General features: G+C 43.0%; 1 protein-coding gene across 1 annotated transcript in view; it reads left to right on the top strand.

Annotated features, from left to right (window-relative positions):
• AFF3 (ALF transcription elongation factor 3) overlaps positions 1-18,647 on the top strand; it is a 328,116-nt gene that overhangs the window by 200,838 nt on the left and 108,631 nt on the right. The window contains exons 6-7 of the mRNA XM_075135785.1: positions 451-487; positions 6,332-6,383. Of these exons, the coding sequence (XP_074991886.1) occupies positions 451-487; positions 6,332-6,383 (89 nt within the window). The remainder of the gene's footprint in view (positions 1-450; positions 488-6,331; positions 6,384-18,647) is intronic.

Genomic DNA, 18,647 nt, shown 5'->3' with positions numbered 1-18,647 from the left:
ACCTTGTAATCTCGGGGACCCAGAACTAAAGTCTGTATTTCCATTCTCCGGTGCTGTCAATATCAACATGTGAAAAGGAAAGACCAGCTGTGCTACTACTTCAGGAATCCAGTGGTCCATGAAACAATATTGGTCTTCCCTCTGTCTTCTCATCTAAACTTGTAGAAGATGTTTTGGCTGATCAATAAATGAATAGTGAGCAGGAGAGTCGTAATAGCTATACAAGGAATTGCACCATTAAAGGATTGTTGTGAAATAAGTTTACAAGCCTTAGAATTAATGGATTTTGAAAGAAATATTGGATTTATTCTTGTAATTGAAAATTACTTTGAAACTGAGTGAACAATTAAAAATGCTGTTTGTATTCTTAAGGTAATGTTCAAGCAAGTATTGCAGCTAAAAATTGCCATAAAAATAACACACCGTACCTTTTTTCTGTTATTATTGTAGGAGTCACAACAGGGATCTACAGGACACAGCAATACAAGTAAGTACCAACTTATTTTCTGGCTGCATTGGGTGGAGGGGATGACACTGACCATGAAAAACAAGTGACTGATAGAGTAAGGAACGAGTAGCAGACTGGGACAGCGCAGTGCCTCAGCAGGCAGTACTCGGCTATGGCCAAATGTGGAAAACTGAATTGGAGAGTGACCATCAAAATGCCAGCTCTTTTGGTGGGCTGGGAAGAACAAAAAGGATTCATTCTGTTATGGCCATTTCATTATGTAGATGGGAAAGACTGAAAGGGCAAAAAAGTGGCTTTTTCAGAAAGCCAGAAAAGAGCCGACCTAGTTGCACAGTCAGATCTAGACTGCCAGAAAATTCTGCAGGAAGACTTGTTATCATTTATCTTTCGTAGGCAGTGGTGTATTTTGTGGCTATTGCACAGTAATAAGCTACATAAATCCTGCCAAACTAACACCAGATAATGTCTCAAAGACCGTATGGCCATGGGTCTTTTTGGCTAGGACTGTGTGCAGGGGAGTGATGTGTGCTTGTGTGGCTCCTGGTTGGGGCTTTTCAGTGGACTCCAATTTACAAATCGTGGTGCAGATCAGCAGCACTTTAATTACATTTAGTTATGGTAAAAAACTTAGCAGCTGTATTGAAAGGAAAGATTGAATTGTTCTGCGAAACAAAATATTAATCCTCTCCCCTGACACCTCTGACTGTTGTTAATGTTGTCTTGCATATTAAAAATACATGATCCTATCCTGCTCTCAACATAAAATCATCTCAACCAAAAGAACTATTTTGCTAGCTTCCTGACCTATCAGCCAGCACAGAGCCCTGTTTGCAAATTACAGGGCTGTGACTGAGGATGAAAAATGCCCTGAGCTGGTAGGTAGGGCTTTGAAAGTGGCTGGTCACCCACTGCGAGAGGGAGAAGACATCCAGAGAGACAAGGCTGGGAGATGTAGGCTATTAAAATGGTGTGGCTCTTTGCTGGGGAAAGGTCGGCATGCGGAAGACAATGTTGTGAAGAAACATGCAGTGGTGTCACTTAATTGCTGGCATCGGTTTGATATTGCTGCGAGTACCAGCACTAAGGAAATATTAAAAGGCAAAGGGGATGAGGATCTGTCAGAAAATAATGAATACAGTAATGAGAGAAGGAAGCACAAAAGAGCCATAATAGAGAGGGCCGTGCAAACATACGCAGAGTCATGAGCATGACAAACACACCAGCTGAGCTGAGGGCTTCGCGATGACATCAGAGGCCACAGTGTTTGGCCAGCTTTGGTTTCATTTTGAGTATTTCCTTCTTTCAACGCTTGAATAAAATAGATTGTTCTGCAGATCTAATGAAACCTGCTTTCCTGTGGATTAGGAAATCGGTCCTACCTCCTTACAACTTTCCTCTGCTCCTTACTGCAGTGGTCTCCGACCTCACTTTACTTCCAATTCCCCCATCTGCCCTCCCACACCACAGTACCTCCAGCTTCTTCTTATCTCCTCATTCATCCTGCTCAGCAAAATCAGCATATATTTGCAGCTGGGCTGGAGCTGCACTTGGTACTGCCTGGCTCATGGCAACCAAACCAAAGAACAGATGAACCCACGCGGAAATATTTTCTTCATTGGTGGCAAAAGTTAGGGTCACCGTAAGACAGCCAGACATTTTTCCTAACGTTGCAGAGGGAATTTGACTCCCTCTGAGACCTGTATCCATGAGGATTCCTGTCGAGGTGCTGGAATAAGACATCAAATAAGACACAGTTAGAATGAGACATAGTCTTTACCAGTCCTGTACGTCAAACTCAAAGGAAATTCGGGGAAAAAAGGATTTGGATGTGAGGAAATGCTAGCAAATGACTCTGTGGGAAAGAAATCTAATGGTCTAGGTACAATATGTGTTATCCAAATGCACATCTTCAGAGTCCCAATTGGCTGTTATTTCCCATTGCACCATGTCTTCTTTGGAGTGGCTCTTGAGCCTGTCGTTTGCAATGGTTTTACTCCAGCTGCAAACATTGTCTTTCTCACGGATAACATTTGCATTTCTCTCATCCTTCCCCCCCAAGGAAATGAAAGCATTTAAAGCCCCGTAATGGCTGAAGTTATACTGCTCTGTCACAACAAATATTGTTTATCCCTGTTACCCAGAAAAGGGAACTTGGCCTGGTTGAGTTGAGTGATTCACTCAAATTCCAACTCAGAGGAGAAAACTCCTTCTCTGGCCACCCAGTATTCAATGGGGAAATCCTACAAAAGTTCATTTTAAATTTGTTTTGAAATGGGAGAAATTTGGACACATCTCATCTGGTTGTACCTAAAACGGTACAGTCCCCCAAAGGGAATTGTGTGAGATGAGGTAGAAACTAGCAACGAACTCCCTGTGGCTAAGGATCTGAGGACTGATGGTTTCCACCATGTGTTTCTGGAGGCATGTGCATGCATACACACACCAACACACAGACACACACACACACACACACCCCCCCGTTTCAGGAGACATACACAGTACTTAGCACCTGAAATAAAGTGTGCTAACAGCAGTCCTGTAAAAGAGGCAAGGTAGGTAGTGTACTCTCTGTCAATTCCTAAAAGATTAAGAAAAACAAAGGACAACACAAATCTGCCCATAAGAAGAAGCCAGAGCTAGAGAGGATTTAGCAGTTCAGCAAATGCCAGCCTCCCACAATGGTACCTGCATGCATTTGGCACATTACATGGAAAATGGAAAACAAATCTTAGTCTGGCCAAGAGTGAGTGTGAAAAAAACAAGTTGTTCTGACAGATAATTCCCTTTTACATATGCTTATCCAAAAATCTTATCTGTACCGTATCTGTGACATTCAACTATGCTTAGTCTATACACATCTTTTAAATTTCTATGATTCAGTCAAGTGAGAACAAACTTGGTAAGAACTGATAAAGCATTAATGGCCAGATTTTCTACTCTGATAGGCCAGGCTGATGCGTTTCTACCATCTGTACAAGCTTCGTCCTCCCCCTCCACACAGAAGTATGTTAAGTGACGCTTAGCATAAAAGCAGCTGCAAATGCTTACTGTAGGGTAATTCATTAATATCCAGTTTGGCTAAATCACAGAGATTCCCTTTTCTCCCTCCTCACAGTACTTATGCTGTTTCCCCTGTTGCTGCATTAACATACATTGCTGAAAGTAGAACTGATGTGAACTCTGCTGGCAAAGCACTCAGGAATCCATATTCCCCCTCACACTCAAACAAACCAGTGTTCATGGTAATTATTCATCACTTATAAAAAGCCTAAGTTACGAATATAAAATCTTTGAATATATGCCAACTGTTACTGTTGGTTTCTTGTTGCAAATTACCATAATGCAGATGAGCTCCAGGGCTCCAAGAACCCTAAGGCTGACAAACGTATACTGTCACAACAGCTTTCTAGCCAGCGAGTTCATCATCTGGATATACTTTCTGAGGTCTCTGCTAAAAGTGAAGAGTACCCTAGGGATTATGGAGTGGATGTATTCCATCCTGTGTGGATGCCCAGCTTGTGCCTAAATTTTAGGTGCCTTTAGCTGTCCTCCTACAGTAAGTGCTTAGTTTCCCTAGAGGTCCACAGAGAAGCATTGGTGTTTTTTAAGTCATCCAGAGCTTCCCCCATCCTATTCACTAAACTTTAGGCACCTAAGTTGGGTAGACACAAGCCCTTCCACAGGGGAGGACGAGATCTAAAAGCACCACGGCAAGGTGTTTGCAATACCTAGAACCTCTTCTGCAAGACATCCACTTCTAGAAGGTCACTGTCTAGACTAAGTCCTTCAGCTTGCTTCTGTACAGCAGTGGAAGGACATTGATAGCAAAACCCTGCCTCTTCTGAAGGCAACAGCAAGTTTTCTAGAGGTGCCCCTGTGGTGGTTTAACCCCAGCCGGCAACTAAGCACCACCACAGCCGCTGGCTCACTTCCCCCACAATGGGTTGGGGGAGAGAATCAGAAGGGTAAAACTGAGAAAACTCATGGGTTGAGATAAAAACAGTTCAATAGGTAAAGCAAAAGCCGTACACGCAAGCAAAGCGGAACAAGGAATTCATTCCCTACTTCCCATCGGCAGGCAGGTGTTCAGCCATCTCCAGGAAAGCAGGGCTCCATCACGTGTAACGGTTACTTGGGAAGACAAACGCCATCACTCCAAACATCCCCCCCTTGCTTCTTCTTCCCCCAGCTTTATATGCTGAGCATGACGTCATATGGTGTGGGATACCCCTTTGGTCAGCTGGGGTCAGCTGTCCCGGCTGTGTCCCCTCCCAGCCTCTTGTGCACCCCCAGCCCACTCACTGGTGGGGTGGGGTGAGAGGCAGAAAAGGCCTTGGCTCTGTGTAAGCACTGCTCAGCGGTAACTAAAACATCCCTGTGTTATCAGCTTTGTTTCCAGCACAAATCCAAAACATAGCCCCATACTAGCTACTGTGAAGAAAATTAACTCTATCCCAGCCAAAACCAGCACAGCCCCTTACAGCCATTTCCAGCACCCCAACCCTGTATGGAAACTGAGGGTGACGACTTTGGCGGCAGCAAATGAATGATACGTAACGCTCATGTGCGTGGAATAGGTTGGGGACTGATCCAAAACCCACTCAACTCAAGTCAATGAGCAGAAAATCAGACAACACTGAAACAGCCTGACCAAAATAAGCACTTCTCACATTTTTTTCAGAAGGCACAGGTGGATTTTGGTTTAACGAAGCTCATTAAGAGGTAATGGAAAAAAACACATCTATCAGTAAACCAGTCACACTCAACCTCTGCGCCTCCTTGTCTGCTAGGCAACATAAACTCATGTGTAGACAGCTATTAGCATCCAGCGACACACAAGAGGAGCAGCAGCTGCACAGTCGCTAGGTCCAGAATTCAAGTTCAAGGTGATTCAAGTGGAGCGGCGTACCCTGTACATCCATGGTAGAGCTAAACAAAAATCTTACACTGAAGCGTAACTCTTTCTGGTTACTCAGAGCGCAATAATTACAGCAAACAACATCAGCCTTACTTTTGGGGGGGCAGGGGGAGGGAGCAGGACTTGGCCTGACTTAGCAGAAGCAGTACGACCCTCCCCATCAGCTAGCAGCCTGCTTCCCTGGTGTCTGTGCTATGTAACTAAGTTGTGCTAAGCACATATATGATTTTGGACCCAAGAAGGGGATCATCACAAGCCAACGTGCTATGCCAGGACCCATGTGAGTCATAAGAAAATGTGAAGAGGCATCCCTTGGGCCTCTGATACTTCTCAAGCATTTGGGTACCTGACTTCTCCTGAGGTTGCGTGCCGAAGCCAAAATATACGACATCGCAAAGAGGGCTTCCCCAGTCCCCACTTACTGGAGCTGAAGATCAGATGCTTAATCTGTCAAAATGAATGTGACCCAAATCAACCATTGGCAGAATTGTGTCCTAATCACTGCCTTACTAGCTCCTGCTGATGCTGGTTTGCTTTATATGAAACAATTACTGTTCCTGGAGCAGGGGTTTGGAGCACGTGCGTGTTGGATGGGGTGCACTCTCAGTAGCAGAGCTGTGGGGCCCTAGAAAATCCTTTCCATGACTCCAAAGTCTGCTATCCCTGGTAAAGCTTGTGTCCTCTAAGCAGCCTCTCTTGCGGAGTTTCCTTGCCTGACATTTCCAGAGTACACGTGCCAGTGACAAGAAAAGTCAAGTCAGGGTTGACTCTCCGCTTGCAAATGCTCCAGCAGTGCCCCCACAGCCCTGTGATTGCCTCGGAGGCCGTCTGCACGTGTGGCAAGAGTGGTCACTGTTAGCAATGAATAAAGCATCGGTGTGTCACATCTGAGCAGTTGCCATATTGACCCATTTCTGATGTCATTTTCTTCTTCTCTTTTAAAGGGAAAAGTGATGTAGAGCCAAAGAGTCCAGAGAAAAGCGCAACCCATACATCGTAAGTCACTTTTGCGTTTAAGATCGGAGAAGGCAGCTGTGTTTTTATCAGATTTGTTGGGCAAAATAGAATTTGTTTGTTTTCATTAAGATAAAGCTCTTTCACTGATGCTTTTCTTAAAAAGGCTTTTTAGATAATGACTAAACATTAATTATTCCTAGAACTTTTGCATGTCAGTAAGTCAGAGATCTTTACAAGTGAAATGGCTCCACATCAAGCTGAATAGATATGAGATGATTTTTGTGGGTGTGCGAGGCTGGCCTTTACAACCTGACTTCAACATTACCTTAATGCTGCTGGAGTTTGTCACACTTGCTAAAAAACATCATGTCACATATGCCTTTGATGTACTGATGTAATTTTAAAAGGCTGCAATCTGCAGCTTCACCTCTGAATTACTTGAAATCCAATTACAGCTATCTCTGGTCTCTCACGATTTTGTTGATGTTTTTGAATTAACAAAAGAAGTCAAGAAATAGATAGGAACAGGCACTTGTAATATATCAGTGTTCACCTTCACTCTGGTGCAACAATAGACGCTTTTACCATTTTTAACTCTAGTATACAAAGGACTGAATTGTTTTGCCAACATAAACCCGTCTATGAAACAGATGGGCTGCAAGTTAAAAAAAAATAAATAAATAGCATCAGTCTCCCAAACTGAGCTAGATAAGTGAATTCCTTTTGCAACTACCAGGCAGGAGCATTATGAATTTCTGCAAAACCATTCACCTTTTTAATCCCATTTGAGGAAGGGAAGTTCTTGTAACAGTCAGTCATGTGAATTTTAGAGTGCATCTTGCCCATAATTTATGTTTTCTGATTCCTGTTATTTAAATTCAGAGCGTCATATCATGTAAATCTCGCAAGATGTCACCATTTGTTACATAGCCAAAAGTAGTCACAGAAGGAGGTACAATAACGGTGATTTATTGTGGGATGTTTTGATTTCTGCTGCAAATACACATTAAAAATCTTCTGGAAATGAATCTAGAAAAGGATTTGACATGGTGTAAGAAATGGCTTGTCCTGCAGATTGTGTTGTGGAATGTAATTACAGTGTGTGAGCATGTTTAGCCAAACTTATTAAATTAATTAAGCATTAGCAGCCTTACGCCTTCTGATAGTATGATTGCTGGGAATGGTTAATAGAATTATTCCAATAATTATCATTTTTAAAAATAATATCGCAATAAAGACCGAAAGAAGAAGGGTTTTAATGCCATCTGGAGGTATTTTTGAGAAATGAACACGTTTATTTTTGCTGATATTTAGCAATATGCAAAATATAAGCCGTCCTGCAAAGTGGTTTTTCTAGTTAGATACTATTTTATTCATGAGGAATGTTCTTTACTTTCCTTTCTTCTCCTTCATCGGATTAAAATCCTGTAAGATCTCTGAACCCGGAGTAGGGGTATCTCTGAACCCAGAATATGGGTTCAGGGATACACCCCAATATGTTTATGGTTTTGTTTGAGACAACATACTGTGTCATATAGTGTGCTGTATTAGATATAGCAGACTTCAGAATCTGGTTAGTGTGAAAAGTTCCTTGCCTAGTAAGAGATCGTAGTACAACCTTCTGAAACTGTGCTGTCTACTAGGTATAGTATATTTATAATGCTTATCTTTAAATTGTTACTATATGCTAAGGCTTCCCCACAGCAGATATTGGTTCCCAGAGCAATTTTTAGAAGTAGAAATGACTGGTTACCATTGATAAATGACTGTGTTCAAGAAACAGAAGCCCCTCTAGTTAGAGAAACTATTTGTGTGGAAAAGGAGGCAGGAGGGAAACAAGGAGATGAGAGGAAGGGAACCAGCAAGTGCTGTGCCAAAAGAGGAGGAAGATAATGAGAGGGATACAGCTAAGAAGGAGGAAAAGGAACTGCAAATGCCAAATTTTCAGACAGAGATACAAAACTGAGAGCAGTGGAAGAGAAAACCAGAGGTCAAACACTGGAAACGAGAAAGAAGTGAGCCATATGAGCAAAAGCTATTAGTGAACTAAAACATATGTGTTATTGAATAGGGGGCTGGATACCCAAGTGTTACAGTGAAGTAAATTAACTCATGTTGATGTGTAGGTGCACACTGACATCCCAGTTCTCTTTCTGCTACCTTCGGTTGGCCTTCCCCGGGTTTCTTCTCTTTTCCACCTTCTTCTAGGACAGACTTTTATCCCTGGTCTCAGGCAGTCATAAATACAGACTTTCTCTGTTCTTTTGGGGGTGTAGCAGCTCGCACTTGTGCACAAGATGCACAACCAGAAGGACCCGCAGTGCACACGTACACGTGGGTGCCTGAGCGCATGTGCCTGGGTCCGTCTACAGTCATGGACGTACTCTTCCCCTGCATACATGGAGGAGACCATGCCGTTGCACAGCTGGCCGAGAGCCCCCCACAGCTGGGAGCCAGCGGGGGTGTGCAAGGGGAGAGGTGTGCGAGGGAGCACGAACGCTGCCGGGGGTCCCTGTGAGTGAAAAAGCCTGCACCCTCTTGCGAGGTGTCGCTCCCCTGAGAGTGTCGAAGGAGTCCGGTTGGCATCTCCCGGCAGGGGTGCTAAAAAGGAGCGACATTGATGTAGGAGAGGTGGCACATTCAGGCCTGACCAGGAGAAACTGTGGATTCATTTCACTGTGAATCAGTGTTTCCTTGTGAAAATGGAACAAACAGCAACAAAAAAACCCACAAAGCAAGTCATGTTGGCCTAGATAAAAACAACAGAAAAGACGGGGAGGAGCAAATTAATGTTTCTTTCTTGCAAATGTCTTTTTTATTTTCCTCAGGCATGTTACAAGCCAAACACTCAAGCCAAGCTTATATGACTCAATGGCAGTTAATTCATCCTTGGTGCAGATTTACTACCTCCATCCAAACATTATTTATGCAGCTTCAAAGGACAGGTTGATTACCCTCCTGAATCAGGCAGTGTGGCGCTTGCGAACCGAGCATTTACATGAAGTCTGCCCTGATTCATTCCTCCTGCCTTGTCCACTGGGCTCCAGGTCCTCAAAAACAGATATTACCTCGTGACCTGGAGCCCCTGCGCCGAAGGTGCTACCCGTAACCTCCGAGAGTATAGAAATCTAGAGTGCAGGACGCGTGGTGGTCTGTTCAGAGGGGTTTGGGTACGGTAAATGCATCATTCTGAATAGCATTATGCATAGGGGTTTTTTTCTGTACGCATTAACTCCCCAGATAGACTGGGTATGACATAGCTCTCCGCTGATAATGATATTAAACATTAAGAAAGTGGTATGCATTAGATGATACACATTAATTGATGCAACATCCTAATGAGGCAGATAAATAAGGGCAGTTATTACAATGCTAGAGATAACTGAGATGGATGTAGGAGAATGAGAATGATGCGAAAGCGGGGAGGAAGTCTGAGCAGAGCTGTATCCTTTTGCACGGCATTCCTATGGCCTTCACTTCCTCGGCATGCACAATAATGGCACTGAAAAATTGCAATAAAAGGTGCAAACAATACAAAGGTGTTAAGCTGTCTGGAGTCTTCCCCAGTTGATTCATGTTCCTTGTAATTGAATGCTTTTAAACCCAGGAGAATTCTGGATTTGAAGGTTTTTTATGTTGTTCTACTCTTAATATATATAGCTCTGTATGGGTCATCTGGTTACAGCTTCGCTGAGCATTTCTAAACTTCTAGGACTGTTCAGAAATATCCAGCAATGTTTTATTCTTTTGGTTTTGTGATAAAAAGTTCAATTTTCAATGGTCAGAAAACTTTCACAGATTTTGTTAAAAACACCTAATTTTTATTAAAATCCTTTCTCCCCCTGATTTTACCAGTTGTAGTCTGAAGGGCTGCGTTAAGGAGTGGGAGAGGGATGAAGAAAGAGTGCTCTTTTATTCTTTAATATTTTCAGATACAGGGTTTTAGTCTTTCTTTGGCAAAAACAGGATCCTTTCAGTAAACCTTGGAACATTGCAATTAAAACTTTTAATTTTATAAAACTTCTGTGCAAGGAAAAGTGATTCCAACCAGTGCACGTGTTTCAGAGGACCTTGCAGTGCCATAGAAACTCCTCCCCAAGCCAAGGATCTTCCATCCTTCTGCGTCCAAAATATGACAATAATTCAAAAGTGGCACAAATACACAAAGCGCTCGGCAAGACTTCCGCTCTTGGGATGACTTTACTGTCTGTTGTGATGTTCTTCAGCACCTTTGTGTTTGTAAATGATTTCCAGTTCAGACTACCCAAGGTTAATCATGCCTGACTGTGATTCACTGCTATGCATTTACCTCGACATTTCTAGTGCACTTACTTAATGATATCAGGGCTAGCAACTAGATACCTCGGTGCTGTCTCTTTATTATCCCTCCCACAATTGTTTTCATGCTGAGCTGCTCCAGATTTTTCCCTCCCTTTTTACAAGAGAATTAACCAAGATTGAGGGAGGCTTTTATAATTTATGGCAGTTATGCAAGTTTTGTCCTTTGCTAATACTCTTTGAGAATTGCAGCCATCTCAATGTGTGTGTTTGCTTGTTTGCTTTTGCCAGGCAGAAATAGATGTTGGCTCTGTTCCTTCCCTGCACCGGTCCCCAGCATCACTTGGAGAATAGTTTGCTCAGGGGAACCTTCATTAACAGTACTAAATTCAGCAGCTTCCAAGCTGCCCATTTGCAGACATTAGTGCTACAGTCTCTTGCCCATCCAGCAGCTGCTCATCGTTCTCATCACCCTGATTCTCCTTGAGAAAGGAAATAGGAAACGGGTACTCAGAGCAACGTCACTGTTGTTCTTGCTTGATGTGACCTATATCTGTATTGGCACGAGCGTCGCCTGTTGGTTTCTTGCCTTTTCTTCCTCTCTTCTGTCTTGCCCCTTGTGTCTTCAGAGTGACTCACAGATAGTTAATCAACAACCAAAAACTCCTGCTGGTTTCCCCTTCCACGGATGGGAAGACTGAGGCAGAGGGGTTACAAGGTGCCTCCAGAGAGAACCAGTCTCAAATACAGGAAATCAGCTCGAGCAAGTGCTGCCAACGCACCGTCCATCTCTTAGCCCCCAGGGAGCTTGGCCTCTCACATCTGGCTGACGTGTGGTCTTGACCTTAAGTCTCTCAGGGAACAACTGCAACCTGGTTGAGCACTGGAGTTGGAAGAGGAGCCTTAATCCCACCTCACTTTACTGAAAGGCCTGGTGCAAGTTATTTAAAGTTAGCCTTGGCTTTCCCCCATCTAAAATAATAATTAGACTGCCATGAAGACTATCTCATTAATATTTGTACAAAGTGTTGAAAAATGTAATGTTCTGTAAAAATGGCTAAGGATTACTTACCCAGAACAGTAAAGGAAATGAACGGTAGTTTAAATTTTTAAAGACAGACTTGGGTAGTAAGTGGTAAATGTCCTGAGGAGTGCCAGGTATACGGAGAAGGGGAGAGCGGGAGCTGCTGCATCTCCCAGGCGCCCGCAGAGCTGGTGATCACGGGCAGCCCTTGCCCCATCACCACACCCCCATCCTCCTCCCAGAGTTTCAATCTTGGGAGAGGGGTCACCCAATTTAAATTAGAAGAATTTGGCTTTTGTCTCGCTGAACTGGAGGGAGGGATGGCAAATAGGGAAGGGGCAAAGCATGCAAGCTGCAGAGGAAAAAAAACCCTACAGCAGTTCATCTTCGATATCCTTCTGTTTGTTTGCCAAAAGGACCATGATGGGTCAAGTCAATTGAACCAGAAAATAGCTAACAGATGGGTCTGGAGGACAATGGAAAGGGTGAAATCCGTGCAACTGTGGAAGTCGGTTCCAAGAAAAGGGCTGCCCAGACTTTCATGGGCTATAATCCACTTTTAGCTTTCAGATTAAGATACCAGGGCAACTTCTCAAACAGTCTTCCACAGCTCAAACTGTGGGCATTTTAGACGGCAAGAACATCTGCAGCAGATACATTGGCCAATGATTTGGTGACACTTCTTTTAATAACTCCACGGGCTCTATTGAGGGCCATCATGAGCATATCAACCTGCTCATGAACCTCCTCTGCCGAGAAACTTCCAAGGGGTGGTAGACAATATGAAATGACATCCTTTAAGTTAATTTTTGAGATGTGTTGTTTCTGAAAACACCAGTGCATCGATGGCTTTTAATGTACGTCTGTGATGTTTCTGAGAGAAGTCTTGCATACCATGCCAAAAAAAAAAAAAAAAAAAAGGAAAAAAAACCCTTACTATGATGAATGAAGGCAGTGTTTTTCAGAGCGATGGAGGTCTTGAAAACTGTAGAGTGAAAGTCTGGTGTTTATCCATGAACCAAGTTGCTGGCAGAAGAAGAAGGCTGGCTTCATTGCACTATTCCACCTGTTTACTTGAGCCTCGGCTTGCAGAGCTAACCCCTAACACTGCCAAACTGTCACTGCTCAGCCAGTCCAGCAAGAACAGCTAAAATTTTAAAACACACTCCTCAGCTCTCAAATCCCCATGAAAAAGTTCTTTTTTCTGCCCTCTCCCCTGAGGAATTACCCTCAGTCCATGTACAGAGCGTTTCTCTGTGTATTAAATATATAGACCGTTAAAAAATACAATTCCACCATAACTTCCTGCTCCAAGAAACAAAGTGATTTCACCTGTGGGATGCAACAGAGCCACTGCGGTATTGTCACAATGCTGATGTGAACCTTGCCTGCCAATTCCTAACCTTCTCTGAGCACAGATTTTTTGGATTTGCAGTGTACAATGCTGCTGATATAGTTCACAAAAGACTATTGTAAGTTGATACCAACAAATCTATTTTCTTCAAATGCTATAAAGACATTTTCTTGGAAGACATTTGCTCGCAGAGGTCTTGACTGAATCTGTCTTTAGGTTTAGCAAAGTTAAGGAGGAAGAATGAATTGGTATTATTGGTGGGGTTTTTTGGCATGTAAAAATTATAGACGCATAGCAGTCGAAGATGGTACAGGTAAAAAATCTTTAAATAACATATAAAGACATATAAAAAGATCTTAAAAACATGATGTCCATGAAAGCAGATGAGATGGGGCTTATTTGTTTGGTTTAAAAAAAAACACCTGGAAGCCCAATCTGACCTTAATTGCAGCTGTGGTTTTCCTGGGACAAAATTTAGATTCTGTTGAGTTCGAGTCAGACAAAAAAAAGCTTTATCTGAGATGTCAACAGGAACAGGGATAGATGAATGCTAAATAAAAGCACTACTGAGGTCTGGAGAAGTTTTGTGATTGACTTACAGGGGGTGAGATAGGGCCTTCGCTGTCCTATTTTTAAATGCTAAACCTCTCTTTTGCCAGATATAGCCAATAGCTTGAGATAACCGCCCTTATCGCTGCAGGGCTCAGCACAGAGTTTTATTTATAAAGTCCCCTTGATCCAGGCCTTCTTGTTTAGCACCTTCACCTTTACTATCTACCTGTACTCTGCACGCCGGAGAGAAAAATAATTGGCCATGGGAAGCTGCCCTTGTCTTGATGCCACCCTTGGCTCAAAGCTGAAGGGGAAAGTGGTTTAACGCAAGAGAAACCCTCACTTGGAAACAGCAGCTTTTGTCCCGTTGGAAAACTTACTATAATGCTGGGCGTTATTTCTAATTTTATACCAAGTCAAAAATGCTTCTGTAACGCTGGTGTTCATTTAACGTCACTTAGAATAAAGCTGACCAATTTAACTGGCTAAAATATCATCATGCTTGAGGAAATGTTTTCCTATATTGCACCGAAAGCATATTATTTTTCTCTTAGGCACTGTTTTCCTTGGACTTTGTCATTTGTAAGGGACTAATTGGGAATTTTGAATATATTATATATTAGCTCTCAATACGGTAGTTAAAGAGGGGTTGCCAGGAAAGTCAGGAGATGCGAATACCTGGGAAGAAGGCGATTTCATCGGAAATGCTGCCAGGAAGGCAGGCACCATCGACCCCGCTCCGTATTTTTTCTGTGAAGAAAATGATAAATGGAAGCTCAGCGTCTCGCACATTGGAGTCGCGATGTGCGTGGTGGTGTTTTTGCTGGGCTAAAATTCCTGGTTGCTGGGGTAACACGTTTTGGAAATCCTCTACCCTGGGCGAAAGCCGCTGCAACTTGAAACCCGCCGGGGCTGATGCTCTGCAAGGGCACCACCACTGCTGGGTGCGGGGGGCTGCCGGCTTCGCTGCGGGATTTTAGGCAGGGAAACAAAATAAAATAGGTCCAAAAGAAGAGAAAGGCGATCAGGAGAGTTCGATACTTCCAGGCTCTCGTAACCTGATTTTTTTTCCCACACCATCACCATGTCCCGTCAGCCAAAGGGCGGGGGGTTACCTCGTCCCAGGGCTGAATCGCTGGGGGATGGAAAGACGAGAGGTGCGTGTGCGCCTGGAGAGTGGGGAGAGGAGGAGGGCGAGAGGGGGAGAAAGAGAGATACAGGGTTCTGGCCACCTGCCAAGAAAAATAACTAACATTTTGCAAAAGAGAAATCCTAAGACTGAGGTCATAGTATGGAAAAAGTCTGTTTCACAGACTCTTGAGCCTGAATACAGGCCAAGTTTTTTTGTATTTTTTTTTTCTTTTTAAATGCAGGCATCCTATTAACATTTGAACACTAAAGCTCGTCCAGGAAAGGAAAGATTTTGGAATTTGAAGTGCCTTAGTTTTCTACTTTGTTGGTACACAGATATATTTTTTTAATTACAAGAAAGTGAGGTTTTGAATGAGAAGCTCCCTCGTTTTGCTTTTACCTTATTTTACAACTATGAAGACCAAATTAAGGGAATCTAAAGAAATGCCTGTTTCTCCCACAGAGTGACCAACTCAAAAAAAAAAAGAGACTTTTCAAGCTTGGTGGACAACTTTTTATTTGCCATGCAAAATACAAAAAGATACTGAAACCTGAAATGATGATGAATTTTCCTGTGTGGAAAAGTCCTACTGTTCAGCCATGAATAGCTATGATTTTTTTAAGCCTTTACAGTAGCAAGCTGACAGTTTCATGACAAATTACTTTTCATACCTAAGTAAACAAATTATTGAAGTTCTTCTGCCTTAATCTCTGGATTTGGATTAAATGTCAGTGTGTGGATATTTTTAACTGGGGAAAAAAAAAAACTCTTTGGATTTGTTAGGATGTTATTGCAAGCAAGTTTTCTGGTCTTTGATTTGCTAAGCTACAACTGGAGTCTGCCTTCCTCAGGGTAAGAATATTTCCACATTATCATTTCACCTGCAGTATTTTAAGAGGGAGAATATTATACCTCTGTGTGTATCTCGGCTTTGTGCATTCTGTTCTTTGTTTAGCATGCAGACAAGCTTCATCTCCCAAAAGAGATGTGGAATATATTTATTGGCAATTTAGAATTGATGATAGATTTGACAAGCAAGCAGGGTGACACACCGAGGCTATCAAAGCTGGAGATGAATCAGGACAAAGGTTTGGATGAGGTGTATTGTTCCTGAGATTCAAAAGGGTTATACTTACAGATCATTCCAAAATCAAGGCAACTGTACCATTGACTTACAAAGATAAAAGCTAAGTTTTTCCAAGGAAAAAAAACAGTTTGATTGGCCCACAGACCTTTTATGGCAAAATAGTGCAATTAGAGCTGGCATTTCTGCATGCTGATTTTTATTAGTTTTGTAAGATATTTTGTCAGGATTCATTTGTGCTGATTCCCTCTTTCATGGCATAAACTGTAAGCAATTGTAGGTAGAGAGAAGGAATCTCTTGAAATATTTCTTCAGAGATACACTCCAGGAGGTGCGATAGATCAGGTATACTAAATTAAAACAGAACTGATCTGTTACCTGATAAGCCTGTGGACTTACTATGTATTTAATTGTATTAGAATTTAGTGCAATTATGGGTGAAAATCCTGTACATTCACCATCAGGTGAATCCTACTATCAAAGCAAAGCAGACAAACCAGCACAATAATCTCTTAAAAGTATTTAATAGCTAGATACAGACAAAGGATGAGCAAATTACCCTTTTGTACCTTGTTTGATGACCAATTTTTGTGCCATTTATAATGGCTGAAGTTTGGAGGGGTGGAGGGGGCCTTCTGTCCTGAAGTCCCCTAGGGAGATGAGGCAGGCAACCCAGACATGCGACCTGCCTTGATGTAGTTCAGACGGAGGCCCAGCACAGCAAAGAGTGAGGAAAAGGTCTGGTTAGGAATCCCAGAACATCACAGAACATAACCTCAAAAATAATTTGTCAACACTCAGGTCTGTACTGGTTTTAACTGTTAGACTTAAGAAAAAATTCATGTGGCTGCTCATGTAAAATCCACATGTTTTCCCCATAATTTATACAATAAAAGTAATATGAGACACAAACTTTAATACTTGCAATCGCTGTAAGCAACAGCAGTTTCTGTAGACTTCTGTGGAAGAAAGGAAGAAGCCTTTTGCCACAAACTGTTAAAAACCCCCGGGATCTTCCTCTGTCACAGAGTAAGGTTCTGATCTTGCAAATAATTCTAGACAAGCATGATACTTTCCAGCAGAACTTCTTTCAGCATTATTGTTTGAAAGACCAAGAGTTCCTGTGGGTACCTAGACCCGTGTTTACGCTGTGCTGCCCATCTCCAGTGCAGTTAAAAAACATTTCCCCGTGAGCTGCGTGCTTTACTGTGAGCAGTCTCAGCAGAGCAGGAGGACTTACACGTGTGGAAAAAGTGGCCTGCTACAGAGTGACTGCACATGGAAAGACCAAGGGAAAAAAAAGAGGAACCTGTGTTTGTCAGGCCGGAGGTTTGCTGCTTCTCCCCATCCCTCACAGCTGCCACTAGCACGCTGACCATCGCGTCCCGCGGCGCAGTAATCCCAGCACAGCTCCGGTGAGCAAGCGGTCCAGCACTGAGGCCAGGAGACAGACGGTCGCTCGAGAGGGGCGTCCTTCCCTCCTCTGAAGAGCTTAACTTTTTCAGGCTTTGTATTCAAGAGAAAGAAACCTCTCACTGAGCCTTTCCCATAGGTTTCATTGCTGTCTAAGAGTGGTTGGCCGATACCACTCTTCAGCACGCATGCTAACCAAACTTAAGGAGCCCTGCAGCACCCACAGCAGCCTCCTGTGATTGATCCTGAGTAGCCAGGAGTCAGGAACCAAATGTCTGGCTCTGAAGCCTGGGAGACAGTGGAGTAAAGAGAGAAAGGGCAAGATTAGAGATATAGTAACAGAAGGCTTGTCAGCCAGATAGGATTTTAGGAATTTCATTATTACATGTAATACGTGAGACTAAACAAATTCAAAGACATATATAACACATAAACAATGAGAGGTGGGCACAAAGCTGGATGGTGAAGGTTAAATTGGTAGAAGAACCTAAAATATCGATATTATTCCTAACTTGCATATATTTCCTTAAGACCACAGTAAGTGGATGACTTAATAACCACCATCTCCAAGCATTGTGGAAAGATTGTAAGAAGCAACAGCCCTCCTTTTAAAATTATTTTGATTTATTTTTATCTAGCAGAAGTGGCCAAGTACATCTTTAGCATGATCCCATTTGGCTCAATGACATTGCAGAGCTATGAATTCACTGTAAGAACAACTCTTTCTGTGCCGTGAAGAAGATAAAAGCCTTGGTGCCTAGCTGGAAAGCAAATACCTCTTGCTCAAGCCGCTTATGTTTTTCTACTTGAGAAAAATTAAAATCCCATCTTATTTCTTTGCATGCACTTGTCATCCGCTCAGAGTTTTATCCAAATAAATCTCTGGTTCTTTTCAAAGAACATCTTCCATATGAGTTGCATTAGCTTTAAAGACTCACCAAGAACAGAGTAGTCCAGGCTGACACTCTTGGTTTCCAACAGAGAAGCAACTGCATGAATCTTATCCTGCAATTGTGCAGCTTAGTTAATTAAGTATTTGATGTCCTAAGAAGCTGCTGCCTCCCAAAGCCAAGGAGAGGGAGCCGCCAGGCCCCGTTCCCATCTTTGACCACCAGACACAGTGACGTTTGGAGACTTTCCACCCATCACACCGTGTTACACAACTCTTCCCCTCTCCCCAGCCCACAGAGTTGGTGAAATTAAATAGCATGAAAAATTAACCCCACCGTTGTTGGAATGCAGCTGGGTAATGTGGCCTCATTTGCTGCTACAGGAGAATATGCGTTTGATGCTTTGGTAGCGGGGACTCTGTGGACGGGGTGGAGGGGAGCCCAGTAGCACAAACCCTGGGGAGCACCTCTGCAGCCCCACATCCCTGCCTGCTCTCTGGGTATCGTCGGGCACCTCAGACCCTATGCACAGGATGATTTCTGATTTCTCTTTCCCTGTCTTGTTACCTGCTGTCC

Source organism: Calonectris borealis, chromosome 1 (assembly GCF_964195595.1).
Source record: "Calonectris borealis chromosome 1, bCalBor7.hap1.2, whole genome shotgun sequence".
Classification (NCBI taxonomy): domain Eukaryota; kingdom Metazoa; phylum Chordata; class Aves; order Procellariiformes; family Procellariidae; genus Calonectris; species Calonectris borealis.
The sequence above is the reverse complement of the archived record's forward strand: the minus strand, read 5'-3'. Positions and strand labels throughout refer to the sequence as shown.